The sequence below is a fragment of the Sus scrofa genome, chromosome 1, assembly GCF_000003025.6.
Source record: "Sus scrofa isolate TJ Tabasco breed Duroc chromosome 1, Sscrofa11.1, whole genome shotgun sequence".
NCBI classification, from domain to species: domain Eukaryota; kingdom Metazoa; phylum Chordata; class Mammalia; order Artiodactyla; family Suidae; genus Sus; species Sus scrofa.
Genome location: NC_010443.5, coordinates 223296164 through 223316667, shown reverse-complemented (window position 1 = coordinate 223316667; position 20504 = coordinate 223296164). Strand labels below are relative to the sequence as shown.

General features: G+C 41.6%; 1 protein-coding gene across 1 annotated transcript in view; it reads right to left on the bottom strand.

Moving 5' to 3' along the window:
• The window catches only part of C1H9orf135 (chromosome 1 C9orf135 homolog), a 226189-nt gene continuing 206469 nt past the window's right edge, over positions 785-20504 (bottom strand). The window contains exon 6 of the mRNA XM_021064714.1: positions 785-1287. Coding sequence (XP_020920373.1) covers positions 1237-1287 — 51 coding nt within the window. The 3' untranslated portion in view covers positions 785-1236. The remainder of the gene's footprint in view (positions 1288-20504) is intronic.

Genomic DNA, 20504 nt, shown 5'->3' with positions numbered 1-20504 from the left:
CTTGTGACCAAGCATCTTGACAGGCAGAGCGGATGAATTTTAGCTCCCCCATAATCTGAGCCCAACTTCCTTTTCTATCTTATTCCTCACTGTTCTCTCTTGCCTACTCTACAGGACCATTATGGGGAAAATACATTTACATAAATTATCAGTAATCTTAACATATCACTAAGAATTATTTTACCATTTTGTAGATGAAGGAATGAATGCTCAGATGGGAGATCTGAGCTCTTATGCCACAGAACAGGAATTCAAAACCAGCTCTCTTTCTTTCTTTCTTCTTTCTTTCCTTCCTTCCTTCCTTCCTTTATTTTTCTTTAGTGCCACACCTGAGCCATATGGAGGTTCCCAGGCTAGGGGTCAAATCTTGCTATAGCTGCTGGCCTACACCACAGCCGCAGCAACACCAGATCTGAGCCACATCTGTGACCTACACCAAAGCTCACGGCAACACTGGGTCCCCCACCACTGAGCAAGTTCAGGGATCAAACCTGCATCCTAATGGATACTAGTTGGATTTGTTTCTGCTGCGCCACAATGGGAACTGTTCTTTAATATCAAGGTCTATCCCTGCTCTATCCATCCTGCCCATTTTTTTTTTTTTTTTCTTTTTGTCTTTTCTAGGGCCGCACCCCCGGCATATGGAGGTTCCCAGGCTAGGGGTCTAATCGGAACTGTAGCCACTGGCCTATGCCACAGCCACAGCAACTCGGGATCCGAGCCACGTCTGCAACCTACACCACAGCTCAAGGCAACGCCGGAACCTTAATCCCCTGAGCGAGTCCAGGGATCGAACCTGCAACCTCATGGTTCCTAGTCAGATTCGTTAACCACTGAGCCATGAAGGGAACTCCCTTCCCAGTTTTTGATCCCAGCTCTGATTCTCATTATTTCACGTCCTTGAATAAGTCACATCTCTAGGCCCCTTTGTCAGGAAGCTCATCATCATATTTTTTTACAAGATTCCTGGGACAAGATGGAGAGGGAACAGAAGAGTGTGTCAGGTTAGAGGGATTTCTGATAATTATGAAACGATGTAGCGGTTTCTATTCTTTTGGAATTTTTCAATAGCTACTTTTAAAAAAAGAGACACAAATACTCTCTCTTTGTTTTGGAATTGGAAATTCTCCTACTCATCCTAAGCAAACGAAAAACCCCAGAAGGAAGTGTTTCTAGCTAACTGCCTTACCTCTCTGTGCTGTGTATTTCTTTCTGCATCTGTGTTCCAAGGCTTAGTTAGAAGTTCTCAGTGGCAGCTTCTCTTTTCAAATTACTTCTCGACATCTCCTACATTGACAGGAAATTGCTAGAATCACCATCATCATTAGTTTAGGATTTAATGCTAATTTAACCACTCATCTTAAGCCTTGAAGGAGACAGAAACTTAGACTAAGGAGTTCTTTTACCCTATTTCCTGGAGCCCAAGTGTGTTCAGGTGGGCCAGCACCAAACAGGAGAGAAAGGTAAGCTTCTGGGACCAAGGAATCAAAGCGCATCAGAGAACCTGTCCTTTCTAGAACAAGATCTTAAATCAAGCAAACCTGCGGCGGAGGCCCTTCCCCCACCCCCAAAGTATTGGTTTTCATCTCAGACAAAAGGAAATAATTGGTTTCTGCACTGAGCTCTGTGATCTACTGTTGCCAGCTGCATGTCCGTAAAACTATTAACTCCTTACAGGACATTTTATCTCTGTAAGAGGAAGAAGTAAAAGGGAGAAACACATAGCTCAGGGCCAAGTGAAAAGGAAACATTTTCTCAGTGGTGCAATGTAAATTCCACTAAAACAGTATTCATCTCAACTGGATTGAAATTATGGTTAACATTTAAGGATAAAAGCCAGAGAACCTGGAAGAGAACAGATTTCTACCTTAAAGAGCGATGCTGTACATCACCCAGCAGTTGCTGGGAAAGGGTGTAGAACTCCAGGTCAAGCTGCTTCTTTCTCTCCTTTTGACTCTTGGCTTTCACATGTCTCCAAGACGTCATCACCCACCAAGTGAGAAACAAGCTAGTCTCATCATTTCCTCTGCCTACATCTGCCCTCTGCTCAATGGGGCTTTAAATGTTCATGAGATCCTTCTGGGTCCTCATGAATCAAACCTACTGCAGAAGAGGTAGGGGCTAGAAAAACACAAAGGCAGCTGCGGCACAGCCTCTGCTCCAGGAGCCTCCAGTAGAGCTCTCTGATTTAGTTATTTAAAGGGGCTATGGGGAAGTGGAAAATACTGATTGATAAATAGAGAGAAAGTGAAAGCTTCCCTATCCAGGGAACAGAGCAACAAAGACCTTCACCAGGCGTCTCATTGCTGTTAATTGTAATTTGTCTACCCATGGAAATAAGACTCAACAAAAACTCTCCCTTCTGTTTAATGTCTTAAGATTCAGTCATATTGCAGGCTGATGAGCAAACTTCCAAGGGTGTGACTACTTATGGGTACCACTCCAAATTTTTCTGGAGTCTCCCCAGTGTTACCTACGCAATACACACTTGACCTCATAGAAGCCAGTACTTCTCTCGCTAATGGGACTAACCTCATGCAGGCCAATAGATCAAACGAAAGTCCAAGTTTGAGCGAAATAGCTTAAGTTTAAAGAGTATTTTCTAATCCAACTTTGGCTGCATAAACCTTCAAATTTAAAGATAGCTTCTTGTCATTTGTTCTAAATATTTTTTCAATCACTTATAGTTAAGACAATTGAAGTTAGCAATCTGTTTGAACAGCTGCTCATCATTAGTAGAGTAACCATTCCTCTCTGCACCTGAGGGGATCCTGAAAAACAGCCTGACATCCCTTTTCCCTTCAATCAGAGCTAGTTGACCTTGGCCCTGCAACTTTCTGCTCAACTCTTCCTTCTTACCCTCTAAAGAGTTTTCAAAACAGATTTCCTTTGGAAGGTTTTCACAAGGAACATGGGTTTGCCTTGCCACCTTCTTGGAATTTTAATATTTGAATTTAAAGAATTTTGAAGAAGGGCACTGGTAGTTGAAGAACTTGAAGCCACCTCCAAATGATAGTTCCACATCATGTTGATGAGCACCAGTCACCATTAGGGATTTTTTATAATCCCTATGAAAAGAAAGAACCTCAAAAGTGGATGTCAGCCAGGAAATAAGTAGGTTACATTTGGGCAGATGGTTAATATTAGGGGGAAGGTATCCAGATCATGATTTTATTTTTCCTTAACAGCAATATCAACAAAACAAGGCAACCATTCTCGGGCATTTGAGGTGAAAAATTCATGTTGTTTATATTCAGGCTTAGCTCATGGCTAATTTCTGTCAGTCACCTATTGTCTATTGACCATCGCTGCATGGCTAGATTGTTTCTAGGATGAGATGCCTAAGGGGTTGTTTTATTCAATTGCTGGCTTCCACATTCATCAGGATTGTTAAAATTGTTTCTTGAGTCTAGCTAATTGAAGCATTGCACTTGGATTTGCACATTTCCCTCCAAAGCTAGTTGATGTCTTTAAAATGTCCAGTCTGAATTATTACTGTGAATAGTTACACACAGTATTGGGATGATGATCTTTTTATCTCAAAAAGCCTATTAATCTGCTGGTTGATGCAACTGTCCACATCTGATGAAGGAATGAAGAGCATTTCCAAAATAGTCTTTGCTTTCTCCCCTTGCGTGGGTATTTAGGATGGTGTAGAAAGTGGAGGCACAACAACGGAGAAAAGGACAGAAGATTAAAAAGAGTGGAGGGAATTCATCCTCCTCTTCACCTCCGCACCAAGTTCCAAACCCAACTCTCAGTGAAAGGCATCTTTAATGCCATTTGTTTACTTAGATTTGTCAAATGAAAGGTAATTTACCCCATGGGTGACATTAAGTGGTCATCAGCCAGGAAGACATAAAGCATTAAATCACTCACCTAAATTCATTAGGCATCTCTACCTGGGAATTACACACTTACAATAGAACCCGATCATACACACTCTGAATATGCATATTTCGCAAGGCCCATTTTGGAAAGATTCAGACAGCACCCTCACCACCTTCTCACACACCCAGGAAAGCATCATTTTTGGTGCAGCCTGTCCTCCAAACATAAGCCAATAACTTTGTGTTCAACTTCAGGTGAATATGACCAGTTCCAATGCAAATGAAATCACTTAAGGGATTTAAATGGTAATTTGGTCTACTCTAGATTTCTGCTTTAGTGTCTTTGGAAACTAACCCCAAGTAATTTATGAACTCACTATACCCCAAAGCTGAACGCATTGACTTCTGAAGCTAATGTTTCTCATTACGCTTCACTCTTTCATTCCAGGCACCACCATTTTTCCCATAACAAATGCTTGGAAACTTGTAATCATCACTAACTTAACATGTATCTTTATCAATAATAATCAGTTTTGGAGCATGCACTATATGCAAGAAACTGTGCCAGATACTATGGGAGATTAAAAAAAAAAAAGAATATGTAAAACAGTCCCTGATCTCAATAAGGTTGAATTGAGCAGAATGAGACATGTATACACATGAAAAGGTAATTAAGGAAATGTAATGTAAGAGTTAAATGGCTATAGAAAACACTCTGGGCATGAGTAAAAGGGAATACTTCAGGCAGCAAGGCAACCAGATAGAGCACCATGCAGACCCAGCTCTGCAACCATGATGAAAGCAAAGACTAGAACACACAAGACAGGTAAGAACAAGCTAGAGTCCAGGAAAGCAACAAAGCCTCTGGATTTTGCCTTCATCATGCTCCATTCCAGCTGTCCCTTCCTTTCTGTAGGTTTTAATGCCTATACATTCCAAGTTTGAGTTCTATTAGTAGTTACTTGCTAGAATTTGTTGAGCACTACTGTTCTGTTCTAAGCACTTCATACATTTTAACTATCTAATCCTAAAACAACTTGATAAGGTAAATTCTCTTATTGTCCCCATATCCCAGGTGAGGAAACAGGAGCTTAGAGGTAAAGGATCTTACTCAAAGTTAAATATCCAGGGAATTCCCATCATGGCACAGTGGAAACGAATCCAACTAGGAACGATGAAGCTGCAGGTTCAATCCTTGGCCTCGCTCAGTGGGTTAAGGATCTGGCGGTGCTGTGAGCTGTGGTGTAGGTTGAAGTTGTGGCTCAGACATGGTGTTGCTGTGGCTGTGGCGTAGGCTGGCGGCTACAGCTCCATTTAGACCCCTAGCCTGGGAACCTCTATATGCCGTGGGTGCAAGCCCTATAAAAAAAAAAAAAAAAAGTTAAATATCCAGTAAACTGAAGACCAGAATACCATTCCAGTCCTACTTTTCCATCACGTTGCCTCCATGTCTTTCAAAATGTCAGATCGAACCTCAAAAACACAACTGTCATCTGCCCTCTATCACTTATATTCTTTAGGCTGAGAATTCAAGAGTTTAGCCTCTGCAATCTGCCTTAACTTATCCTGCCAACACAATTCTTCTCATATTTTCTCCCAGAGCTCTTCACTTAAGCAAGCTGATCTACCCATTGGCCCCATGAAAAATGGTCCACATTTGTATCTTTAAGACCTACAATCACTGATATGGGTTCCAGAGCCCTTCAGATCACAGTCTGCGTGTGATGACAAAACCCTGCAGCAGCAGTCAGACCACAGCAGATCTGAAGGCCTAGCTTCCAAAAATGCAACCCAAGATTAACACGTGGTTAGATCACACTCTCCTTGATTCAAAGTCTATTCATCATCGCCTAAAATCACCAAGGATAATTTTGTTCTCAAATAAGAATTTCTGCCATTCCAGATCTCTCCTACACTTCCCTTTGCAAATTTTTTTAAACTAATGTCATATATTACATACATTTCTTTTCAGTTTTACCTCATTAGCCCTTGCCCATTTTTCCCACCCTGGGAAGATTTTTAAGATGCCACTTCTTTCCATTCATATATTGATATTGTCTTAACAGGATACTTTACTTAGCCATCCATGTTGTTGATTTCAAAAACTCATAATAGGATTTGGCCAAAAAAAAGCAGGGAAAACTTTTTTCCAGACTGGCTTTGATCCATTAAATCAACGTATTTTAGGTACATTTGTTCAGTTAACTATGAATCCATCTAAATTTTTGTGATTTAGTTTTACAATTATTTATTTTTGTCTGCATAATTATCATAGGGCTCTTTATTAAAAGCTTAGCTGTGTGTTTTGTTTGCTCTATACAGACATATCCCTGACAATTACCCTAATAACTTTAAAACCTCAGTCACCTTATTTGGAGATAATTGAGTCTTAGTTTATTTACACTTATTCCTGATGATTTTTCTACCTTTCCAAGTACTTGCAAACTACTTATTTTAGTAACATAATTCAAAATTTCACCAAAATTAATATCAAGTTCGTACATTCTCCTTATAAAATTGGAACATGCCCACTGCCATCCTTTTGTACCTGTTCTTTTTGCAATGGTTTTCCAAGTCTGAAGTAATGATCCTGGATTAGTTTTCCATTGCTGCTATAACAAATTACCATACGTTTATTGGCTTAAAAGAGTACAGATTTGTTGTGTTACAGTTCTGGAGTTCAGAAGTCTGAACTCAATATCACTGGGCTAAAACTGAGGTATCAGGGCTGAATTCCTTCTGCAGGCTTGGAAGGCTGAACCCAACCAGCTTCTAAAGACCACCGGCATTCCCTGGCTCAGGGCAAGGAGTCAGCAATCACATCACTCTTATCTTTGTTTCTATAATCACATCATCTGTTCCCTCTGGTTTTCCTGCCACCTTCTGATAAGGATCCTTGTGATTATATTTTGCCCACCCAGATAACCAGGTAATCTTTCCGTCTCAAGATCTTTAATTTTCTCACAGCAGCAAAGTCCCTTTTGCCATGTCAGGTAGTGAAGTCACAGGTTTCAGGGGTTAGGATGAGGACATCTTTGGGGGAGACTACCATTCTGCCTATCACAGAGCCCAAGATCAGCACATAAGCAAGTTGCTTCAATATCTAGATATAATTCACTTGGCTTAAGTACTGAAATGCATTTTAATGGGCCAATACTCTTACTATCATCTTTATGCTCTTGGAGCACAGTTCTCTTAGAAGTACTAGCCTTTCTATGTTAAAGAAAGAAAAGAAAACCTTTTCCTTAAGAGGGGGACAGGCAGGCAAAAAAAAGGCAGCTGAGGGGTTCTGCTTTTTCTGTCATCTAATTTGATACCATCTTGCCCAAACAATGATCTCTTCCTCTTTTTTTTTTTTTTGCTTAAAAAAAAAGTTAAAACTTTTTGAAAAGAGTTTTATTTTTATGATGTCATATTGGATTGTTTAAGTTTCATGTGTACAACGTTGTATTTCTACTTCTATATACCCTACAGTATTTGGTTTTAACATTTTCTCAGGTCTCAACTTACAGTTAGCCTTCAGGATGTTTCACCTGTACAGGTTTGTGCCATGTCCATGGTCTTATATGCATCCTTGACTATGGGCCTTGCCCCTGAGATTCTGTTTTTGTTCTTTCTAAATCTAAACATGGGTTGTTTCTCAAACATTTTCTATTTCTTTAATGTCTTTTCAGTGTCCTTCTCATTAGGATAACCCAAGATTACAGAGTAAGCATTCCTTTTTTTAAAGCTACTTATTCTTCTTAAGTGATAGCCACTTTTAGAAACTGACCATGGACTCATTTTACTTTTCTCCGATTAAAAAGAAAAATCCAGTGGATGTGTCTGAACATGCCCATTTGTTCCCTTTCTCTACCATTATGAATTCCAAGGTGACTCAGTCACTTCCTCCCCTGTTTCCTATACCTTCTGCTTCACCAACTGGCTTTTCCTTTCTGGTCAGAATTCATTTTTGTCCTCTAATCAGCTGTTCCACTTTTAGCAATAGGAGCCTCCCAGCAGATGTCTGGGGAGTTAAAGTCATGACATCACCACATGACTATTATGGGCCCAGCGGTCCTTACCCCACCCCTCACCACTTCTCTGTGTCCTTTCATCTCTGCCCACAGGCTTCCACACACAGTCCGGGTGTTTTCCACACAGTACTTGGTTAACGTCTAGTCCTCTGACTTGAGCGGGATGGCTGGAGCTGAGAAAAGTTAGAGCACCAACCAGACATAAGTTCAGGGAGGAGTAGTGAGTGGTCCAAACCCATTCGCATGTCCTAAAGGTAAATGAGCAAAGGGCAAGCACTCTGATTCAGTTTAAGGGAGTCATGGTTTCAGGAAAGAAAACTCCATGCCAGCTATCAGAGTAGAGCATGTGACTGAGGCTATGACAGTCACTACATTTCCCTCTGTGACCACAGCAATTAGAGTTGAGCACACAGCTCAACATCAGTAAACATCAGGACTTTGACTGGGGAGGTAGACTCAACTTTCCCTTCCTTGCCGGTATAGAAAGCCCATGGTTCAGGGAGTGCTTACAGGCATCTGAGGACCACGAGAAGAGCTCTTTTTTTTTTTTTTTTTGCTTTTTAGGTTCACACTCACGGCCCATGGAAGTTCTCAGGCTAGGAGTCAAATCAGAGCTAGAGCTGCTGGCCTGTGCCACAACCACAGCAAAGAAGAAGAAGAGCTCTTTTTAAATGAAGTTGACACCATAGAAGGGGAAACAGACAAAAATGGAAAGAAATTAGGCTTTTGACGGTGACATCACTGAGTCACAAAACCAAACCTTCCCTGTAGCCAGCCCCTCCTTAGGATTTTTAGTTCACTTTAATGTTGCTGCCCTGATGAGTTGGAGTTTCTATTCGAAATGTGTCCTTCTAGGAGTTCCCGTCATGGCTCAGTGGTTAACGAATCCGACTAGGAACCATGAGGTTGCGGGTTCGATCCCTGGCCTTGCTCAGTGGGTTGAGGATCTGGCGTTGCCGTGAGCTGTGGTGTAGGTCGCAGATGCGGCTCGGATCCTGCGTTGCTGTGGCTCTGGCGTAGGCTGGTGCTACAGATCTGACTCAACCCCTAGCCTGGGAACCTCCATATGCCGTGGGAGCAACCCAAGAAATGGCAAAAAAAAAAAAAAGACGAAATGTGTCCTTCTAGCTCCTAACCTTATCTGAAGTTCTATTCCACCAAATTTCAACAAAAGCTAGGAGACTGGGTTAAAATATTAAGTTTATTTTGTTTATTTTTGCTTGTTATTAATATTTCTTAGTATTAAACCTGGGCAAAAAGAAGTGGTTTGTTTTTGTGAGTTGGAAAATGCCAGTGAAAGAGACCAAATGTATAGATAGACAGGATTATTAAAGAGACAGGTGTCAGAAACTAGTCTTGATAGGAGCATGGTAGACTTTGAGTTGAGAAGATAAAGAGAAATTCCCAGGGCACAAGTCCCAAGATAAAGCATGGGTGAAACTTGTCAGGGATGAGAGGCATTGAGGGAGCTCTCACTGATGTGGAAGACAGAGCGGAAGGTGTCTGAGAGGCCACTGATCTGTGGATTGTTAAGGGTGAGGCAACAACTGATTTGGAGTTCAGAGTTTATACAGTCAAGCAGAGTCAAAAGAGGAAGGCAGACTTAAAAGAATCCAGAATGACAGAAGGATGAGAGGTGATTAGAGAAGGTGAGTCTGGCAGGAAGGAAGGAGCAGAGGGTTGGAAAGGAGAGTGTGGGCAATGAGTCAGTCCTGAGTTCTGCCACAGAAAGGCATCTTAATCAACTCTCTGTCATGCCTCTATGCACGCTACAGGAAGGATGAGGAGTTACTCTTTCAAAATGCTGTATTTCCCCTGGATCTTTGCTTCAGTTTCAATCTCAGGCAAAAATATGTCATATCTGGGCAGTAAGAAGCAACTAAACCACTTAAGTCAAATATCAGTGATGTATAAGATTTCCATTCCTCCCCTCCCTCCCCGTTATACACACAAACATCCCTGAAAATCCTACAAACATCCACAAGAATAAACATGTAAAATATCCCTTTTTTGGATGCCAACAGTGGCCCCTTATCAGAAGTAATACTTTTGCTAACAAACTTTAGAGTTCTCTTCCCAAGACTTTCCTCCTTTATTAAACCATTTCCATTTTCCCCTATAACAGGGAAAGCAACTTGTAAAAACCCTAAACAGCTAGAGAGATTATCTAATCCACCTCCCTCTTTTTTGCAATCTGGTAAATTGAGGCCCAGAAAAATACTCATACCATCAGGGGCCAAGCTGGCATTTGCATTAGCAACGCAGTGCCCTGAGCCCTGGCCTAGTTTGTTTCTCTATGTAATAAAGGTCTCTCCTCAGCCTGCTTTTCCCACCAAAACAAACTTTGCAAAAGATATATCTTTTGTACTAAAATTTATCCTTGTTTCAACCCAATTCCTAATTATGCATAGGGTTTACATTGCATGTGTGTATGTTTTATGGATTTTAGTCTCTTTCCCCCATCAGAGTGAGAGCTCCCCAGGCATGGACTACCTCTCTGCTTCTCACATCTTTCTCTTCACATATAACCCAGTCCACTTTCCTACCCTACTCAGGGACTGTAAGGGCAGGGACCATATATTATTGATCTTGGTGTCCTTGGCCCCTCAGAAAGTAGCTGTGAACCTGTATAGTGCACAGTTATAAATATTATCACTGTTGATTTCATATTCTTTATCATTAAGTACTTCAAGTAGTGGAAGAAGCAAGCAAAAATTAATTCCCAGGAGTTCCCATTGTGCCTCAGTGAGTTAAGAACATGGCTAGTATCCATGAGGATGTGGGTTTGATCCTGGACTCACTCAGGGGATTAAGGATCTGTCATTGCCGGAAGGTACAGTGTAGGTCGAAGACGTGGCTAGATCCGGCATTGCTATGGCTGTGGTGTAGGCTAGCAACTGCAGCTCCAATGTCACCCCTAGCCTGGAAACTTTCATATACCACAGGTGTGGCCCTAAAAAAAAAAAATATATATATATATATATATTTTATATATTTTAAACATATGTATATATTATACACACACGCACACACAAACAATAGATGTATACATATAAATAAATTCCTAGAAGCAGTGTGGCAGTTCCTCAAAAAGTTGGAACACCATATAACTTTGTAATTCCAATCCTCGATGTACACACTCCAAAAGAATTGTATATATACACCACATTTTTTTTTTTTTTGTCTTTTGGCCTTTTCTAGGGCTGCTCCCATGGCATATGGAGGTTCCCAGGCTAGGGGTCTAATCAGAGCTGTAGCCACTGGCCTACACCAGAGCCACAGCAACGCAGGATCTGAGCCACATCTTCGACCTACACCACAGCTCACGGCAACGCCGAATCCTTAACCCCCTGAGTGAGGCCAAGGATTGAACCCACAACCTCATGGTTCCTAGTCGGATTCGTTAACCACTGCGCCATGATGGGAACTCCATCACATTTTGTTTTTCATTCATCAGTTGTTGGACATTTGGGTTTTTTCCACTATTCTTGGCTTCTATGAACATCTATATACAAGTTTTTATATAAACATGCTTTCAACTCTCTTGGGCATATACATAGAAGTGGAATTGCTGGGTCATATATAGTAACTCTATGTTTGACTATTTAACGAACTGCTAGACTATTTTCCACAGCAGCTGTACCATTTTATATCCCCACAAGTGGTGCATAAAGGTTTCATTTCTCCAACCCCTAACACTGATTATTTTCCATTTTAAAAAGTTTCTCATAGCTATCCTAGTGGGTGTGAAATGGCAACTCATTGTGGGTTTTATTTGCATTTTCCTGATGGCCAGTGACATTGAGCATCTTTTCATGTGTTTATCGGCCATTTGCACATCTTCTCTGAAGAACTGAATATAATATCCGTTGTTCATTTTCTAAATTGACTTGTCTTTTGTTGCTGAGCTGTAAGAATTCTTTATGTATTTTGGATATTAGTCCCTTTATGTATTTTGGATATTAGTCCCTTATAAGATATATCTATATATGAATATGATATACATATATGTGATATGTGTGTGTGTGTGTGTGTATATATATATATATATATATATATGATTTGCAAATATTTTCCCCCACTCTGTGGGTTGTCTTCTCAGTTTCTTGAGAGATTTCCTTGACACACAAGTTGTTTTTGCTGTTGTTGTTGTTGTCTTTAGGGCTATACCCATGGCATATGGAAGCTCCTAGGCTAGGGGTCAAATTGGAAATGTAGGCTGCTGGCCTACACCACAGCCACCAGTAGTAACACAGGATCCAAACCACGTCTGTGACCTACACCACAGCTCACAGCAACACCAATCCTTAACCCACTGAATGAGGCTGGGGTTCGAACCCACCTCCTCATGGATACTAGTTGGGTTCATTTCCACTGAGCCATGACAGAAACTCCAGACACAGAAGTTTTTAATTTTTGATGAAATTCAATTTATTTTTTTTTCTTTCACTTTGAACTTTTAGTCCATAGGATCTTTGAACTCCAGTCTTCAGTACCAACTAGGTAGTATTTTCCCTACTTCACATTCTGTAGGGCAAATCTGGTGGATCACTAGATTGGCTCCTCCAAAGGCAGGTCAAAGGACTTGAAAAGTAGGACTAATGGAGGGAACAGGGATCACATGGAGAAACGACCACCAGGTGTATGCATTCAACAAGGGGTATGGCTAAGGGATCGGTCCAAACAAAAAAGCACACATGGGACGGCCAAACAGGCTAGCCCAATTGTCTCCTGTAGCTCATCTGACACCTAGCAGCTGGCTGCCACCCAGTGGTAGAAAGGGGCAAGGCTTAGGGGTGCTAGTTTACAGTTACTAGCTTGGTTGCTAACAAAACCATTTCGCTTGACATTTCAGATAGGCCACTCTTTGCGACAGGATGTTTGCTTCTGGGTTGCATGTTGCTCGACTGGGTTCGAGTGAATGTCAAGCTCATCTTGCTAAGTTTGAAACTGCCACCCTGGAGAGCTGCTTCTACAAGGCAGGGCACCACGTGCCAACAGGAAGGCATCACTGTTTTAGGTGGAGCAGTTTGCTTGGTGGGCCACTTGTGCCCCAGGTATATGCTACTTGTACTTTTTTTTTTTTATCTTTTTAGAGCCATAGCTGTGGCATATGGAGGTTCCCAGGCTAGGGGTCCAATCCAAGCTGCAGCCGATGGCCTACACCACAGCCACAGCAACACCAGATCTGAGCCACATCTACGAACTACACCACAGGTCATGGCAACGCCGGATCCCTAACCCATTGAGCGAGGCCAGTGATCAAACATGCATCCTCATGGATACTAGTCAGATTCATTTCCGCTGAGCCACGATGGGAACACCACTACTTGTACTCTTTATATATTTCTAGCCTGCCAACAGTGGGACCCTTTCTTTGAGGTGATTTTCCAGCAGTGAAAGATCTGTTAGGATGACAGCTGTAGTTGTGAACCAGAGCAGATGTGACCCCTAGCCTTGGGTTTGACCTCCTCACTCCAAACTAAATGATCAGAATAAGTAACAGTAAATTTGGAACGGGAGGGAGGACTCACTTAATGGGCTGACTATCTTTTGTCCTTTTAGGGCTGAGTCTGCAGCATATGAAGGTTCCCAGGATAGGGGTTGAATCAGAGCTGTTGCTGCTGGCCTACCGCCAGAGCCACAGCAACACCAGATCCAAGCTGTGTCTGCAACCTACACCACAGCTCAAGGCAACGCCAGATCTTAACCCACTGAGTGAGGCCAGGTACTGAACCTGCAACCTCATGGTTCCTAGTTGGATTCCTTTCTGCTGCACCATGATGGGAATTCCTGGGCTGATTATCTTAAAGTTATAATCCAATAATAACATCTCCAAATCAACTCAACTTTTGATTGGCTAGTGGCAGAAATCCATCTCGAATGAGTGTAAGCAAAAGGAAGATTTCATAGTAAAAATCTGGGGATATCTTATGTAATCACAGGCAGGTTGTATATCTAAATGATGAGCTAGTAATGGGTGCGTGGAGCCTCATGGGATAGTGGGAACCTGGATTCGGGCTTGCTTTAAACTCTCTGTCTCTCTGTGCCATAGTCTTTGCTTACTCCATTCTGTCTTACAGCAAATAAGCATTCTCATGTAGCTGGAAACATAACCATTGAAAGCTCTCCTATTTCTGTTGCAGCTCCTACCATGGAGGGTCTATATCAGCCAGGGTTCAGTCACAGATAACAGGAACCCCTCCTACAACTTTAAGGCAGACAACAAGGAAAAACAATATGGATCAGGTTTTTCCATGTGACCTCCACACTCTTAGAGTTAAGTGCTTACAAAATCACTGGACGATCTGAAGATGCAGGCATCAGGCTGTGCTTCCAGGAACAACTTCCATAACAATACTGCAGAGTTTGCTGCCACAATCAGAAGGCTGCCCACTGCCTTTGCTGCTCTCTAGGCAAGTGAAATCTATGTCCTGTGTTTTGCTTCTCAATACCCACAAAGCTAAGTACCAGCCACTGGGACCTCAGCTACACCTGTCACAGAAAATCAAAAATCTACACACCATGCTTGGCCAGAAACAGATTCACAACATGAACTTCTGCCTTCCACATCTCTCAGGCACATTTTCTAAATGTCACTTAAATCACATGAAGAACTCAGCTATGAATCTAGTAAGGATGTTCATAAATTGAAACCCTTGTGCACTGCTGGTGGGAATGTAAAACAGTGCAGGCATTGTAGAAAATAATATGGCAGTTACTCAAAAAATTCCCTGAGGCACATTGGGTAAAGGATCCAGCATTATTCCTGCGGTGGCTCGGGTTGCTACTATGGCATGGGTTTGATCGCTGGCCCAGGTATTTCAACATGCCACAAAAATAAATAAATCAATAAAAAAAATGGAACTATCATGGGATCTGGCAATTGGATATTGGTACAAATCCAATTAAAATTAAAAAGAGAATCTTAAAGGAGTTCCTGCTGTGGCTCAGCAGTTAATGAACTTGACTAGGATCTATAAGGATGCGGGTTTGATCCCTGGCTTTGTTCAGTGGGTCAGGGAACCGGCGTTGCGGTGAGCTGTGGTGTAGATCGCAGATGCGGCTTGGATCTGGTGTTGCTGTGGCTGTGGAGTAGGCCGGCAGTAATAGCTCCGATTCAACCCCTAGCCTGGGGACCTCCATATGCTACCAGTGTAGCCCTAAAAAGAAAAAAAAAAAAAAAAAAACCCAGGATCTTAAAGACATATAAACACAACCATGTACAAGACAGAATTATTCACAATAGCTGAAAGTTTGAAGCAAACTAAATGTCCATTGATGAATGACTGGGTTTTTAGGAGTTCCCGTCATGGCGCAGTGGTTGACGAATCCGACTAGGAACCATGAGGTTGCGGGTTCGGTCCCTGCCCTTGCTCAGTGGGTTAACGATCTGGCATTGCCGTGAGCTGTGGTGTAGTTGGCAGACGCGGCTCAGATCCTGCGTTGCTGTGGCTCTGGCGTAGGCCAGGGGCTACAGCTCCGATTTGACCCCTAGCCTGGGAACCTCCATATGCCGTGGGAGTGGCCCAAAGAAATAGCAAAAAGACAAAAAAAAAAAAAAAAAGACTGGGTTTTTAAAATGTAGTATATACATACAATAGAATATTATTCAACCTTAAAAAAGAAGTATATCCTGTCACGTGCTACAACATGAATAAACTTTGACGACATTATGCTAAGTAAACATAAGCCTATCATAAAAAGACAAATACTGTATGATTCCACTTACATGAAGAACTCAGAAGAACCAAAATCAGAGACAGGAGGTAGAATGGGGAGTTGTTTTTTAATAAGTATAAAGTTTTTAGTCATGCAACTTGAAAAATTTCCAGAGATTTCCCCTTTCCCACACCCTCATTACTACATGTGCTCATGTGTGATATTTTACCATTTCGAAGATAGCAAGGTTTCATGGGAAGGCATTTCCCCCCAGGGCAGGGAATAAGGGAGAATCCCTAAAAAAACTCCCACTAAGGCAAAGGAAGCTCTCCATGCCTTCTGTGACATAGATTCCATGTATGCAACCTAAAGTGAAGTCAAAAGCGATGTTCTCTTTTTAAAATTTTTACAATAAAGAGGAAAATTTGGAATTTCAGTCACATTGGAAAGTCAAAATTAGTGGTTCATTAGTTTGGGTGTGTAAATGGATTGCACTTGCAACTCATTCATGATAAATATTCATGACAAATATTGGATATATAGGCATATGCAAAGTTTCCCAAAGTCCTTGTTACTTCATTATTTGGAGCAACTTTCTTCTTCTGAACCTTTCCTACCAGTGTCCAAGTCTATAAAGGCCTTCCATAGCCTGCTAAGACAATCACCATGTTTTCCTAATAGAAGTAAAAAGATTTTTAATTTATCATGGAGAAGAATTATATGGCCTCCCTGGAAGGCAGAAGAGATTTCAGTCATTTTATATTTATGATAGAAGTCCTTTCTTCTAATAAAAAAATGCATTACCGTAGACCCAATAATGGCCCTCCAAAGATGTCTGTGTCCTAAGCCCCAGGACCAGAACGTTACTTTACATGGCAAAAGGGATTTTGCTATGGGTTTAAGAGCTTTGAGATCAGGCATTTATCCTGGATTATCCAGGTGGGCTCAATCATTTGGGTTCTTAAAATCTGAGACCCTTTCTCAGAGGGAGATGTGACCACAGAAGGGTCAAAGAGATATAACACTGTAGGTTTGAAGATAGGAATGCAGAACTGAGTCAAAAGCCAATAGATATGGGCAGCCTCCAAAGCTAGAAAAGGTCAACAACACACATATACTTCTCTCCAGAAAGAAATGCTGTCAACACCTTAATTTTAGCCCAGTGAGACCCACATTGGACTTCTGACCTCCAGAGCTAATACAATGATAAATTTGAGTTGTTTTAAGTACCTATGTTTGTGGTCATTTGTTAACAGCAGCAACAGAAAACAAATGCAATGACAAAATGAACCTCTCAGAGATTTTTTTAAAAATCATGATTGTAGAAACCAGATGGGTGAAGTAGGGGTATTTACCCAGCCATTCTCTGCCAATCTGGGGAGCCCCACACTGCCTAGTAACACTCGCTTGTGGATGGAATTCAGTGCTTTCCCGTGTATGCTCCTCACACTTCTCAGTACTATGAGAAGCAAAAATGGAAATATAAGCAGAAAGAAATGGAAAGCACAATCTTCCAAATGTTAATAAGGAGTGACTACATTTTGTAAATTATGTTATCTCATTTCTCTTGACATTTAGGAAGATCTTGTTTGAATGTGCCAACCTTGTCACCACTCAGGTTTATGGTGTCAGGGCAATTATGTGTTCCTCTTTGAGAAGAAATTAAAGATCACACCCCCCCCCAAACAAAATGAACATAACAAGAGATCTTTAAAAGAAGGATGATAATATAAGGATCAGGACCCTTCACCTTTGGAGGAGAACTGTCCTCCAGTGCTGGCCATGGAGGACACAAATGTTATTCAAATCATTATGTTATTATTAGAGGCTTTTGGAGCTTTGAATTAAAAGCATGTGTCTTTTTTCCAGAACTGTGATACTTTGTTAAACTCACTTTTCGAAGCTACTCCTCCTCCATTTTTGCCTCGTTAAAGCTACAGTGAATAAATTTCTCCTGAGATGACATGGAACCACTATCAAAAATATAGGAATGAAACAGAATATATCACCCTCAAGAGAGATATGATTCCAGCTATGAGGGTCAAACTGTGTGATCAGACCAATCACTGTATAGCCATCTGCTTCCATAGTTCCTGGAAAATCCCAAGGAGCACAAGCCAGCACATGTACAGTGGACATCCCCCCACCCCATACACATGGTCATAGCCACCTAGCTCTATGCAGCCTTGCTGTGTAGTATAAATTTCTTCAATACCATGGCCATGGTTGATTGGCCTGAGGGTAGGCAACTGACCCAGATTGGTTTATCAGTGTCTCTTCTCCAAAAATGTAGAACTAGAGAAAGAAAGGGGAGGGAAGTAGCACGGGCAAAGACAATGACAAATACTTCTGGAGAATCACAACTAGAACATTTTAAACTCAAGAGCTATTGGAAAACTAGTTTTTTCCATCAGGTAAACCAAAAAAGCAGAGGAAGCTAGACTCTAGATAGTCAAAACAATGAAACAGACACAAAGAGATAAACTCTTGTGGTCCCCAAGTGCTCCTGGCTTAGCTGCTCCCCTGCCCTGGAATATTCTAAAACACCTCTTTGCTCTTTTGATAAAGTTTTCTGGTTTGAGGGGTTTTTGTCCATTTACAGCCAGGAGTCATGACCAATAAGGCCCAGTGCCGAGGAAGAGTCTGAGATGTAATAACATGACTTTGGGGGGAACACAGCCTTGGCAGGCCTCTGTCTCACCCACCATCATTAGTCCCTCACTTCTGCAGGCAAATACACAAGACATAACCAGAGGAGAAGGCTGCTTTGAAACACCTCTTTTAAAAATGTAAGGAGGAGGGTCAGAGATTCCCCTGCTAGTTTCAAAAATAACTCTGCTTTACTCTACTTTCTCCTACATACATCTAAGAAGGAGAAATAAACCAAGGAGCCAATTGCTTTAGTCATTTACGAAAATGGCTACAACTGGAAAAAATGAAAGCAGAAACCCTTACTAGTGAGCTAAATACCACGAAAGGCTACCACAGACCAGAATCTATGTGATGATGAATTACTGCATTGTGTCTCTGAAAATTAAAATGTGCATATTTTCCCTGCCCCCCAAAACACACAGACCCTCTCTCTCTCAATCTCCCCCCTCAAGCACACACATTCCTCTTTCTGTCTTAATGCCTCATGGCCCACTCTGTCAATTCAGGGGTAGGAGGACAGACTCTCCTAAGATCACAGAAATGATCACAGGCCAGAGAAATGGCTGTCAAATCTAATGAAACAAAATCTGACCTGAGCTAACACCGGGCATAAAGCCAAAATGTGCCTTATTAACTGCTGCTTTCTGACAATGTCTCAAAGAGAAAAAAAAACCCATATGAAAATGCTGATACATACCTACCATGAGGTTTAGAGTGTGGGATTGGGAGTCAGGTAGAATTCGTTTTTCCATGCTAACTGCACTACTGAGCAGCTACTCAAGCTCTCTGGGACTGTTTCAACATCTGTTCAATGGGGGAGATAATATTCACCCCATGGTGAATATTGGTGTTGTTGCTGCACCAGGCACTCTACCAGATGGAAGATAACTCAAGGTACACCCACCAGTAGGAGCAAGGAGAATCCTCAGACATTCTGGAGAACCAAAACTTCTTTTTTCTCAGAGTTTTTCTAGGCCAGGTTTCCCTTTCCTATAATTAAGTCCAAAAACTGCCCTAAGCAAAAAGGATAGAAAGTCATTACTTGGAAAGCTTCAAAAAGGAAGATCAAGAAATCTATGCATGAGATAATTTCTTCAACCCAACCTATCTGCAATGTAGGGTATTTTCTTCCCTCCCTCCTACCTTCCTTCCTTCCTTCCCTCCCTCCCTTCCTCTCTTTCATATGGCTTGCACAAGAATAAAAATAAGGAATATTTCTCATTTGTCTCCTAAGAAAACACAAAATAAAAATCCTGTTCAGCTGTTCTTTATTCAATCTAAGTTTTCAGACTTGCCAGGGCTCTTAAAGCCTGAGCTTAAATTCTTACTCTCACCATCGCCCCTGCTCCCTACCTAGGCTAACTCCCCATAACCCCTTCTCCCCTAGAGAGGAAGTAAGGACCATTCAGAAGATGACATATGGATGATCCAAGTGGCTGAGTCAGCCCAGCCTGGTTTAGAGCAGACACACTCATCTAAGTGACCAATGATTTATGTCGGGAGCGGGGGTGGGCGTTCATGTCTCCAGTCTCACGTAATCATCACAGCAAGCCTACACTGTAGTTATCATTTTACTCACCATGCAGGTAAGGGATCTGTAGCCAAGAGAGATGGAATAGGTTTCCCAAAGCCCCATGCTATCTGACTTCAGAACACCTTGCAACTTCAGCGGTCCTTAGGATAATTTGTATTATGTCACTTCTCTGCTTGAAACTTGAAACTTGAAACTTTCAGTACAACCAAGACTCCTCCTCACAGACTGCAAGACTACCATGATTTGGCCACCAACCCCTTCTCCAAACTAGCCAAACACCAGGAATGCTAGTTTGCTAAGAGGAGCAAATCCCATTAAAATCACAGGAAATAATAAAGTGTAATGTTTAGGATGATTTTTAAAAACTTTTAAATAAAGTATAGTTAATTATAATGTTTCTAGGATGACTTTTTTCTGCAGAGCAGTAATCAGTTGTCTCTAGATTCTTGCTATGGACCAGAGGCATTTTCATGACTCTTAGTTTTCTACAAAGGAACTTAGAACCCTATTAAGTGGGACAATATCCATCAATCAAAAGACAACCAAAACTGTCACCTCATGTAATGAGCTAATCCCCAATGCACCCACTAAACAGTGCCCAGCACTCCACTGAGAGGACATGGAATCATCTTTTTTGCATATTTCAAAGTCTTTGACAATTGTTCCTGACAATAACCTTGCTGTACCTTGCCTTTTCCATATAGTTGGAAGAAGGCCATGTTAGGTCCTGCTTTCCTGCCCAGAGTCAAATCCATGGGTTGGAAGTGGTTCAGGATAGAAGGAGGAGATTGTAGGTGCTCCTGATTTGGT